At 56.5% G+C, this 11,096-nt stretch overlaps 1 protein-coding gene across 4 annotated transcripts; it reads left to right on the top strand.

The window, feature by feature from the left end:
* The first annotated feature begins 1,336 nt into the window (after positions 1-1,336).
* LOC135185357 (cationic amino acid transporter 2-like) lies at positions 1,337-10,907 on the top strand. 4 transcript variants are annotated; one of them, XM_064162039.1, is made up of 13 exons: positions 1,338-1,519; positions 2,205-2,234; positions 3,439-3,811; positions 3,906-4,061; positions 4,403-4,571; positions 4,815-4,951; positions 5,183-5,405; positions 5,854-5,990; positions 6,741-6,843; positions 6,957-7,019; positions 7,469-7,635; positions 10,191-10,299; positions 10,524-10,704. In XM_064162039.1, the coding sequence occupies exons 2-13, from the start codon at positions 2,226-2,228 to the stop codon at positions 10,564-10,566; spliced, it is 1,689 nt and encodes a 562-aa protein (XP_064018109.1). In that variant the 5' UTR covers positions 1,338-1,519; positions 2,205-2,225; the 3' UTR covers positions 10,567-10,704. The 4 variants fall into 4 exon arrangements, with proteins under 4 accessions (XP_064018110.1, XP_064018109.1, XP_064018108.1 ...); XM_064162038.1 differs by having other exon boundaries at positions 1,340-1,519; positions 4,490-4,571; positions 6,957-7,099; positions 10,524-10,907; XM_064162040.1 differs by lacking the exon at positions 7,469-7,635 and having other exon boundaries at positions 1,337-1,519; positions 6,957-7,099.
* The last annotated feature ends 189 nt before the right edge of the window (positions 10,908-11,096 follow it).

Below are 11,096 nucleotides of genomic sequence, written 5' to 3'. Positions count from 1 at the left end.
CAGTTAGGAAATGCCTGTCCTCGACGCTGCAAGAGCCAAGGAGGGGGTTCTCAGGATCTGCTGGAAGGAGAAGATGCTGACCTGGAGCTCTGCAAGGAGAAGCTGTGGGGCAGGAGTGGAGCTGGTACACGATGCTGGGGGGCAGCAGCTTTGTGCTTTGCTCTTTGCTCTCAGCCTTCCCTGTCATGCTGCAGACAGTGATGGGAAGGCCTTGCAGCACAACCGTGGTTGCAGATGCAGGCTGAATGTCTCCTGGCAGGCTGTACCTACCTGCAGTGTCCTGAGGCCATTTCCTTTCCTGCCTCACCTAGGTTAACCCTGCTGCTTCTTTACCACCACCACAGAAGCTGCAGAAGGGCTGGAGGAGCTGCCAAAGCTCACCAGGAGCCATGGGCAGATAAACCCCCTTGAGAATACTGAAGGCTGCTGGCATGTAATCTTTCAGGAGTCCAAGCCCTGATGGTATCCACCAGCAAGAGCATCCCTCTGGGGCTGCAAGACAGCTGAGTTGCTCAGCCTGGCCTCTCCTGGGAGATGGCAGTCCTGGACAGCAAGGACCCCAGGCTAGGTGTGACATGCCCAATGGCTGGCATGGAGCCATAAGGCTGTGCCCCCCTCCCCCTCTGTGCCAGTCCTTTCAGAGGGACTGGAGGCACTCCAGGAGGTGGTGACCCTCACGGCCAGCCAGCACTGGCTTCTCCTTTGTGCCCTGTTGTTCCCTTGGGCTGGCGTTGGTGTCTGGAGACCCTGTTCATGTGAGAGGGTGTGGGTGACAAGCACAGCTTTGTTCACCCTGTGCTGCAGGGCAGGACAACAGCCCTGCCTTCCTCCTGGTGTCTCTGCCTGTGGCATGGGGTGCTGAGCCCCCTGCCACAGAGCTGCCAGCACAGCAGCTCACAGAGGGCATGGAGGACCTGGAGCTGCCCCATAGAGCCAGGCCAGGGTTGTTCTCTGGTTAGAGCATACACCTGTGCTTCAGGTGCTGTGGATCTTCCCTTGGTTTGTTCCTGCAAGTCTGATATCCCCTTCCTCTGCTCCGTACAAGCTAGAAGCTGCACTGAACTACAGGGGACCCTGAGAGGTTTCTGTTCCCCACTACTCTAACCAGACTCAGCCTGAGCATTATCTATAACACCATCAGCTCTTAACCTCGGAACACCAGGTGCCAGCACCTCCTCAGAGCCCAGACTCGGCTACCACCTGCTCTGTAGCACTGAAACCAGCCGAGCCACACTGTAGCTTCCCCTGGGGGCACTCACATACCTTACTGGCCTCACCTGAGGCCCCAACCCATAGAGCCCTTGGCCTCTATTTAAGCCCAGCCCTGGACTCAGCCCAGCCCTTTCTTGCACTTTATGGGTTGCTCTCTGGGAGGGAGGCAGTGTCAGGTTGTTTCTGGTGACCATTTCATTCCCTGTGGAGGAACATCCAGATTTTGTTGTATTATTCTAACCTCCCAGACAAGATAGGAGCTGAGGAGCCTTGAGACTGAGAGCTACAGCCCCAGCTCTGTTCCCAGGTCAGTGGTTGATGGTGCTGCTCCCTGCTCTGTTACAAGCTGTGCTTGGAATGCTTCTCTTCATCTAGTGTTGCTGCCTCTGTAGTAAGGCTATGACAAGGTGTGAGCAGCAGCTGGGGTCGTGGTGTCCAAGTACTGGGGAAGTGCAGGCAGCCTCAGGCTTTGCCTCTTGGAGCTCTAGCTGGATGTGCTGATGCAAGCATCCCATGGAGCTGTGCCTGTGCTCCTTTGCTGCTGCACTCAGACCTTGGGCTTCCTCTCCTCCCTCTGTGGTGGAACAGAGATGATCCAGGACAACTCAGCCCGGCTGCATCCACAGCTGTAAGAACATGCATCTCTGCAGCTTGACTTGGCTGTGTTTCTGCTCCTCTCTACTTGGATTTCCTTCAAAACCTGCTCCACAGGTTGAGATGAGGGTCCTGATGTGAGGCTTCCCCCTTCCACCTGCATGGGCACCTTTGCAATGTGAATTAGACTCCCTCAGTAATGCCTCTGAGCTCATTAGCATGGCAGGCTCGTGTGTATGGCTTGGAAAGTGGTGTGGGAAAAATATTTCCACACAGATTTCCCATTGTGCAGCCCAGAGCAGTGGTCAGCAGGGGGAGGGCCAGGGTGCTCCCAAAGGGGATTTAAGGGGAGACTGTAACTGGGGCTGCCTGGTGCTTTCCCTCCCCTTTGCTCACAGCTGCAGCAGTTTGCCCAAAGGATGGCCCAAGTAAGTAGTTTATTTGCAGAAGGAGGGAAAACCATCAGGGTGAGGTGCCCTGCGTGGGGCTGGTGGGGTGCAGGTGTGTGGGTGGGTGTGGGAAGGCAGCCCCAGCTGGCTTGGCCTTGGCCAGCAGCTCCCCAGCCCCCAGAGGGCAGAGCAGTGGTCCCAAAGATTTGAGTGCCCTGTGTCACAAGGGCTTGCAGCATCCTGTCCTGTGGTTGGGATGCTGGGCGCTGCTCCGGGGTGGTCTCTCTCCCCTCTGGGCTCACCTGGTGGCCCTTGTGATCCACAGAACTGCTGGGACGTGCTGGTGGGCAGGGTTTCCTGCTGGGTTCCCGGCCCTGGAAGCAGCAGCAGATGGGATCTGAAGCATGCAGCAGGGACTTTGCTTTGCTGTGAGGTAGCCTGGAGGTTCTGGCAGCACCAGGCAGATGTGGAGGCATTGCAGCCCCCTGTCTTGCAGTCCTGTGGCAGGATGGCACAATGCGTACAACTCTCAGGCTTGCCATACCAAGCAGAAACACCACAGAATCTGGGGGTTCTCCTGGGCTGGCTTCCCCATCAGTGACCCAAGTCACAGCATTACCATGCATGGTGGTGGCCCAGGTGACCCAGCCTGAGTTGTGCCACTGACCCACAGTTTTAGGTGCCATGTGAGCATCTTCAGCTGAGCAGATTGGGTCCTTCTTGGTGCAGCTCAAAGCCATTGACTGCTCTAGGAGCAGGACACCTCCCCTGCCTCTTTCTCTGGCCCAGTTTCTGCATTTCAGTGGTGACCTTGGCTGTGCTGGGTTAATGATTGGATGAGATGACCTTAAAAGTCTATTCCAACCTGAACGTTGCAGTAGTGTCAGTGTCAAAGCTGGGACAGTGCTGGCTTTGTGTCCCTGCTGGGAAGCTGCTTCTGAGCTGGCAGAAGGAGGTGCAGGTGTCAATGTCTCCTCTCACCATAGCATGGATTAGAGCCCAGTAAGCTCCAGTCATGCATTGCTCCACTTCTTCCTGGGAATGAGGGTGCAGTGCAGTCCCTTTAGCCTTGTTTTGCTCCAAAGTGGGTGAGTTTAACAGGCAGCACCTGTGGAGTCCAGAAGGCACCCTGCAGGTGGCAGGAGCTGCAAGGGAAGGGGTCGAACTGGATTCGGGTCACAGCCCCACGGTGGTGTCCAGGGGGCAGCATCCTGCTCACAACTGCTGCTCTCCTCTCCCACAGGCACCGTGCTGGGGCTGCCTGCCGCCTGGGTTGAAGAAGCTTTCCCGCAGGAAGCAGCTCCCTGCTGGCTCACAGGGCTCCAGCCTCCGCCGCTGCCTCTCCACCGTGGACCTCATCGCTTTGGGAGTGGGCAGCACGCTGGGGGCTGGTGTCTACGTCCTGGCAGGAGAAGTGGCTAAGACCAGCTCTGGCCCAAGCATTGTCCTTTCTTTCCTGATTGCAGCCCTAGTGTCTGCTCTGGCAGGGCTGTGCTACGCCGAGCTCGGTGCCCGCGTTCCCCTGGCCGGGTCTGCCTATCTCTACAGCTACGTGGCAGTGGGCGAGCTGTGGGCCTTCACTGCTGGGTGGAACCTGCTGCTGTCCTATGTCATTGGTATAAGGCCCTCTTGATCCCTCCACCTGTGCTTGGTGGCTCTGCTGTTAGTCACAGACCCCACAGGGCCACCATTGCTGCCATCTCTCCGCAGGTACCGCCAGTGTCGCCCGAGCCTGGAGCGCTACCTTTGAGCAGCTCCTTGGCAAGAAGATGGGCATGTTTTTGGGTGCTCACCCAGCCATGAGCTCAGTGGGGCTGGCAGAACATATGGATGCCTTTGCTGCTGGCCTGGTGGTCCTGCTGGCAGGTAGGATGCCTCCTTCATGCCATCCACTATCATGTAGGATGAAGTCCTCAGCTCGCTGTGAGCCCTTTGGGACATGGTTTCATGGCCATGGTGTTCTTAGGCTGATGGTTGCACTTGATCATCTTAGAGGTCTTTCCCAACTGAAACAATTCTATGCTAACCCCTCTGAGGCTTTGCCATTTCCCTGAGCAAAGAATGGGGAATGGAAGGGGAAGCTATGGAAATCTGCAGACATTCCTGGCTGTGCCTCTTGCCTCCCTTTTCCACCTTCCCCAGTAATATCTACCCTGGGCCTAGTGTCAGGAAGAGGACTCGGCCAGTTTTGCTCTTTTCATCCCCAGGGCTTCTTGCCTTTGGAGTGAAGGAGTCCACCAGAGTCAACAAAGCCTTCACAGCTCTCAACATGCTTGTCCTGCTTTTTGTCACAGTGAGTGGCATCATCAAAGGCGACCTGAGCAACTGGAAGCTCAGAAAGGACGACCTGCCACGGGCAGCCACCCATGAGGCTGGGTATGAGGGGCTCTGCTCTTGGCTGTGCTGCCTTCAAAGGGGGATGGGGATGCTGGGTCCTTCCCCTGGTGCTTTATCCTATTTATCACTGCCCTGTGGGCAGTGTGTCAGAGCCAAAGTCGGAAGCCCTGCTGGGTTGATCCTGGAGGATTGTGCAGGTCAAATGGACTGTTCAGCCTGGGACCCCTTTGCACTGACCTCTGTGCACTGCCTGACTCTTCCTCCTTCTCTGTCTCCCCCCAGGAACCAGTCCACATCCAACAACATGACCAGTGCCTTTGGGGTGGGAGGCTTCATGCCCTATGGTTTCACAGGGACCTTGGCTGGAGCCTCTGCCTGCTTCTATGCCTTCGTTGGGTTTGACTGCATTGCTACCACAGGTAAGGAGGCTGATGGGACCCTTGTCTCCACACTGTGAGGCTGTGGCAGTGATTCTTCCCACAGGGAACTGGTGTAGGGCTGAACTGGGAATGGGCACAATACTGACCCCATAACCCTGGTGCCCAGGAGGCCTAGTGGTGCTTGGTAGAATGCCTCTGTGTCCCCTCTTGTGGGGGAATATGGAACACTAAATGGGCATCTATTTTTACAGCTCAGTTTGTCCTCCACAGGGGAAGAAGTGAAGGACCCACAGAGATCCATACCCATAGGCATTGTCCTCTCCCTCCTCATCTGCTTCCTGGTGTATTTTGGGGTGTCTGCAGCCCTCACTCTGATGATGCCCTACTACCTCCTGGACACCACAAGCCCACTCCCAGCAGCTTTTGAATACGTTGGCTGGACCAGTGCAAAGCATGCTGTGGTTGTGGGCTCACTGTGTGCCCTCACTACCAGGTGAGAGGAGTCCTTTGATGGCAGTTTTCTGGCTCAGAGCAAGGTTGCACCAGAACTTATCCCCAGCTGCTTCCTTCTGACTGCTCTGCTCAGTCAAAATACCTCAGCCCTTCCTTACAAACCCTGTTCCTCTCACCCTGTCCCTTCCTGGTCAGGGAGAGCCACCAACCCCCTTGGCATGCTGCTTTTAGCCCAAAGTGGGAGAAAGTGGTCAGGAGTTTGGTGGCAGGCTGGAGTGTCTTGGAGTACACAGGGCTCCTGGTGGCCTGTGGGCATCATTTTCCTACTGCTGTCCCTCCTCTGATGGTGAAGGAGGTGATGGCCTTCTCTGTGTGCTCGTGAGAAGGTCACAGACCATAAAGAGTGGGAGTTCCCTTAGCACCCAAGGAGGAGCAGAAGGCAGGATGGCACCTCCCGGATACTTGACTCCATCTTACCGCCTCTGCAGCCTCCTGGGCTCCATGTTCCCCATGCCCCGGATCCTGTATGCCATGGCTCGAGATGGGCTCCTCTTCAAACCTCTGGCCCAAGTCAGTCGCCGTCAGTGCCCCGTGGTGGCAACACTGGTGTCTGGAGGAGTGGCAGGTGGGTGAGCAGCTGGGTTACCCCTTAACTTTGAGCAGTTGGGTTACCCCTTAACCTTGAGCAGGGCTTGGTGGATGTCCCCTTTCAGCATGGATGTCCTCCTTCAGCAGGACAACACAGACCTCCTAGCTGGGGTTGTTTAGCCTGGAGAAGAGGCTCAGAGGTGATCTCATTGCTGTCTACAACTACCTGAAGGGAGGTTGTAGCCAGGTGGTGTTGGGCTCTTCTGCCAGGCAACCAGCAACAGAACAAGGGGGGACAGTCTCAAGTTGTGCCAGGGGAGGTCCAGGCTGGATGTTAGGAGGAAGTTGTTGTCAGAGAGAGTGATTGGCATTGGAATGGGCTGCCCAGGGAGGTGGTGGAGTCACTGTCCCTGGAGGTGTTGAAGCAAAGCCTGGATGAGGCACTTAGTGCCATGGTCCGGTTGACTGGCTAGGGCTGGGGGATAGGCTGGACTTGGATGATCTTGGAGGTCTCTTCCAGCCTGGCTGATTCTATGCTCAAGCAGTATCTCCCCATGCAAAGGGAGGTCTCCTTGCTGTGGCCTGTTCCCTTCTGGGCACCAGTTCAGCCTCTCTGAGGTGGCAGAAAGCTTTGCACCTATGGCTGAAGCATCACTGATCTGCTTGACCCCTGTTGTAACAGGCATCAGGGGACCTGAGTGGGAAGAGGTGGAGAGCATGGCTGAGATGGGCACAGCAGCAGTGCCACTCTGCTGGCAGGCTGTGAAAGGGCTTCTTGTCCCTGCAGCTCTGCTGGCCCTCCTCTTGGACCTGCAAGCCCTGGTTGAGACCATGTCCATCGGCACGCTGCTGGCCTATTCGCTGGTGGCTGCCTGTGTGCTGCTGCTCAGGTGAGGCTGCTGGGGGCAGGGGCTGGGGCTCACCCAGCTTCTGGTGCTGGCAGTGCCCAGGGCAAAGCTTTGGTGCATACTCACATGCCTTGGCACCCTATATCTGCCTCCAGGTACCGGCCTGCATCCAGCATTCAGGACACTCCTGCAGGGAAGGTCTCAGCTATGCAGCTCTGGTGGGACCTTCTCGTTCATCCACCCCAGCATCCCACCCTATGTTCCTCTGCTCTGGTGGGCTGGGCTCTGATAGCTGTGGGTACGCAGGGGAGTGGTGGATGGGCTTTGTGGAGAGCTGGTGGGGGGAAGCCATGAGGACATTCTTACCGCAGCCTGGGCTGGCAGGTTCCTGCTCGCTGAAACCACCCAGCAATGAGATGCAGCCAGGCACTGCCTGGCTCCCTCCTGCCCTCTCCCGACTGCTGCACGGCTGGCTGCCCAGCGGGACCTCGGCAAACATCCTGCTCTCTCCACTTCCCAAACTGGAGAGAAAAGTTAACCCCACCATGACCAGCCACCCAGCCCTGTCCCCTGTTTGTCCCTCCTGTTATGGCAGCTTTAGATGCTGCACCCCAGGAGAGGAACAGGCTCAGCACCACCCTGACAGGCTGCTGTGGTCCCCCCACAGCTGCTCTGCTCAGTGCCATGAGTTGGGTGAGTGCTGCTGGACTCTCCTGCCTCCAGGCCAGAGGTGCATGGTGCATCACTGCCCTGGCTCTGGCCCTCCTGGGGATCCTGGTGGCAGCTCTGCTCATCTGGAGGCAGCCTCAGAGCCGGGAGAGAGCATCCTTCATGGTGAGCACATGGCTTGGCTCTTGGGGAACATCCCCATGGGGAAAGGACCCGGGAGATGGAGAGACAGCAGGCACCACAGCCCCATGAAGACAGGTTTAGGTGGCACTGGGGGGGTGCTCCATCTTTGAGCCAGGCTGACCTCTTCTTCATCCACCTTCAGCAAAGCTCTGTTGGAGGCACTGAGCACCTCATGGGGTTTTCTGTAGGTACTGCCTGGTTCCCCCCACCCCATCTCACACCCAGAGAATTAAAGATTAAAAAGAGAGTGTATCACCTTTGGAAAAGAGGGGAGGTGTCCCAGGAGAAGTTCAAGGAGGTTGCTAGGTCTTGTAGAGGAAAAATTAGAGAGGCAAAAGCCCACTTGGAGCTCAGGCTGGCCACAGCTGCCAAGGAAAATAAAAAGTGTTTCTTTAAATATATGAATAGCAAGAGAAGGGCCAAGGACAACCTCCAGTCCTTGTTAGATAGAGAGGGGAATAGAGTGACAAAGGATGAGGAAAAGGCAGAGGTGCTTAACACCTTCTTTGCCTCTATCTTCACTAGTGGGACAGGTTGTCTCCAGGACAGCTGGACTCCTGAAGTGGTGGATGGAGTCAAGGACCAGTACAGTCCCCCTCTAATCCATGAGGAAGCAGTAAGGGATCTGCTAAGTCACTTGGATCCTCACAAGTCCATGGGACCGGATGGGATCCACCCTAGGGTGCTGAGAGAGCTGGCAGCTGAGCTGGCCAAGCCACTCTCCATCATTTATCAGCAGTCCTGGCTCACTGGAGAGGTCCCTGAAGACTGGAAGCTGGCCAATGTGATTCCCATACACAAGAAGGGTCGTAAGGAGGAGCCAGAAAACTACAGACCTGTGAGCCTGACCTCAGTGCCAGGCAAGGTGATGGAACAGGTCATCTTGGGTGCCATCACAAAGCACCTACAGGATAGCCAAGGGATCAGGCCCAGCCAGCATGGGTTTAGGAAGGGCAGGTCCTGCCTCACCAACCTGATCTCCTTTTATGATCAGGTTACCTGCCTGGTGAATGTGGGGAAGGCTGTGGATGTAGTCTACTTGGACTTCAGCAAAGCCTTTGACACTGTCTGCCACAAGAAGCTCCTAGCCAAGCTGGCAGCTCATGGTTTGGACAGATTCACTCTGTGCTGGATCAAGAACTGGCTGGATGGCAGAGCCCAGAGAGTGGTGGTGAATGGTGCCACGTCCAGTTGGCAGCCAGTCACAAGTGGTGTTCCCCAAGGATCAGTGCTGGGCCCAGTCCTGTTCAATATCTTTATTGATGATCTGGACGAGGGCATTGAGTCCAGCATCAGTAAGTTTGCAGATGACACCAAGCTAGGAGCAGGTGTTGATCTGTTGGAAGGTAGGAGAGCCCTGCAGAGGGACCTGGACAGGCTGGATGGGTGGGCAGAGGCCAATGGGATGAGATTTAACAAGGCCAAGTGCAGGGTTCTGCACTTCGGCCACAATAACCCCAAGCAGCGCTATAGGCTGGGGACTGAGTGGCTGGAGAGCAGCCAGGAGGAAAGGGACCTGGGGGTACTGATAGATAGTAAGCTGAAGATGAGCCAGCAGTGTGCCCAGGTGGCCAAGAGAGCCAATGGCATCCTGGCCTGCATCAGGAACAGTGTGGGCAGTAGGACAAGGGAGGTTATTCTTCCCCTGTACTCAGCACTGGTCAGGCCACACCTTGAGTACTGTGTCCAGTTCTGGGCCCCTCAATTCAAGAAAGATGTTGAGGTGCTGGAACATGTCCAGAGAAGGGCAACAAAGCTGGTGAGGGGCCTGGAACACAAATCCTATGAGGAGAGGTTGAGGGAACTGGGCCTGTTTAGCCTGGAGAAGAGGAGGCTCAGGGGTGATCTTATTACTGTCTACAACTACCTGAAGGGACATTGTAGCCAGGTGGGGGTTGGCCTCTTCTCCCAGGTAACCAGCAATAGAACAAGGGGACACAGTCTCAAGTTGTGCCAGGGTAGGTATAGGCTGGATGTTAGGAAGAAGTTTTTCACAGAGAGAGTGATTTCCCATTGGAATGGGCTGCCCAGGGAGGTGGTGGAGGCACCGTCCCTGGGGGTCTTCAAGAAAAGACTGGATGAGGCACTCAGTGCCATGGTCTAGTTGACTGGCTAGGGCTGGGTGATAGGTTGGACTCGATGATCTTGGAGGTCTCTTCCAACCTGGTTGATTCTATGATTCTATGAGCCTGGAATCTCCTGCACCATCCTGCACCAGAGCACCTTCTGCAGCCCTGGCTGAGCCCAGAGCCTGCTGCATGAATCACAGCTGCTTTTCAGTGAAAAGATACCTGATCCTGACACCCCAGCTTCTGCTAGTGGTTCCCTGCCTTCTCCTCAGACCCTACAGAACCTCCAGTCAGCCAAACCACCCTCCACAAGCATCCCCCTCCAGCACAGGCTCAGATCTCTGATTGTCAGCAGTCAGCCAGAGCAGCAGAGCACCGAATTAGATCCCCCTGTGATCCCCCTGCTTGTGGGCCACAGTGCCACCAGGCAAAGGCATGGCCTCATTCCCCTGTGCTTGGTCCCCGTAGGTTCCCTGCCTGCCCTTCCTGCCGCTCCTCAGCATCACCACCAACAGCATCCTGATGGCTCGGCTCAGTGCTGCTGCCTGGCTGTGGTACCTGCTCTGGATGGCCACCGGTAAGCCTGGCAACTCTCGAGGCCCCAGAGCTGGCAGCAACCTCTTGGGGTGAAGCAGAGGTGGTTTGAGAGCCTGTGGTGCTCATGCTGGCTGCAGAATGGTGGTGGGTGGATGGAGAAGGTGCTGAAATTTAGTGTCAGAAGGTGATGGAGCACCAAAGGAGAGGGAATCTTCTGGCTAGGAGGGGAGAGGAGCCCTCTTACCTGGTTCTGCCCATTCCCAGGCTTCCTCATTTACTTTGGCTATGGGATCCGGCACAGTGCTGAGAACCACCGCGAAGAGGCAGCCCCTCAGGAGCTGCTGGGAAGCCCAGCCAGGGAGGTGGCCCCACAGCCCCCCAGGGCTGTGAGGTGCCTACCTGCTCCGGGGCAATGAAAGGTGACACGCTGGCCCCTGAGTGCTGGGCTACCTCCACCCTGTGCCTGGCCAGCAAGAGGGCCTCTTGGGCTGAAGGTCCCATCTCATGGAAGAGCAGAGTCCTGCCATGAGCCCCGGGAGCTGTTTTGTCCTGAGCCTGGTGAAACCTTCCTGAGCCACCTCAGCCTGCGAGGCAGTCCTCTGCTGGAGGAGTTTTGTTCACGGAGGGTAAAGCAGACAACTGTTTTTACTGCTGTGAGGTTGGGTTTTTTTGCCTTTGAATCCTTCCCCTGCAGGCCCCCAACCTCCCTTTGTTTCCTTGCCCACCCTATCCCTCAGCCACTCATGGCAGAGTGGAGGCTTCTTGTGCTGTTCTGACCCTCCATGCTACCTCAGCACCCTGAGGCAGGCAGGGCTGAGCTGCCTGTGCCCCCATAAG

Source organism: Pogoniulus pusillus, chromosome 22, assembly GCF_015220805.1.
Source record: "Pogoniulus pusillus isolate bPogPus1 chromosome 22, bPogPus1.pri, whole genome shotgun sequence".
NCBI classification, from domain to species: Eukaryota; Metazoa; Chordata; class Aves; order Piciformes; family Lybiidae; genus Pogoniulus; species Pogoniulus pusillus.
The sequence above is the reverse complement of the archived record's forward strand: the minus strand, read 5'-3'. Positions and strand labels throughout refer to the sequence as shown.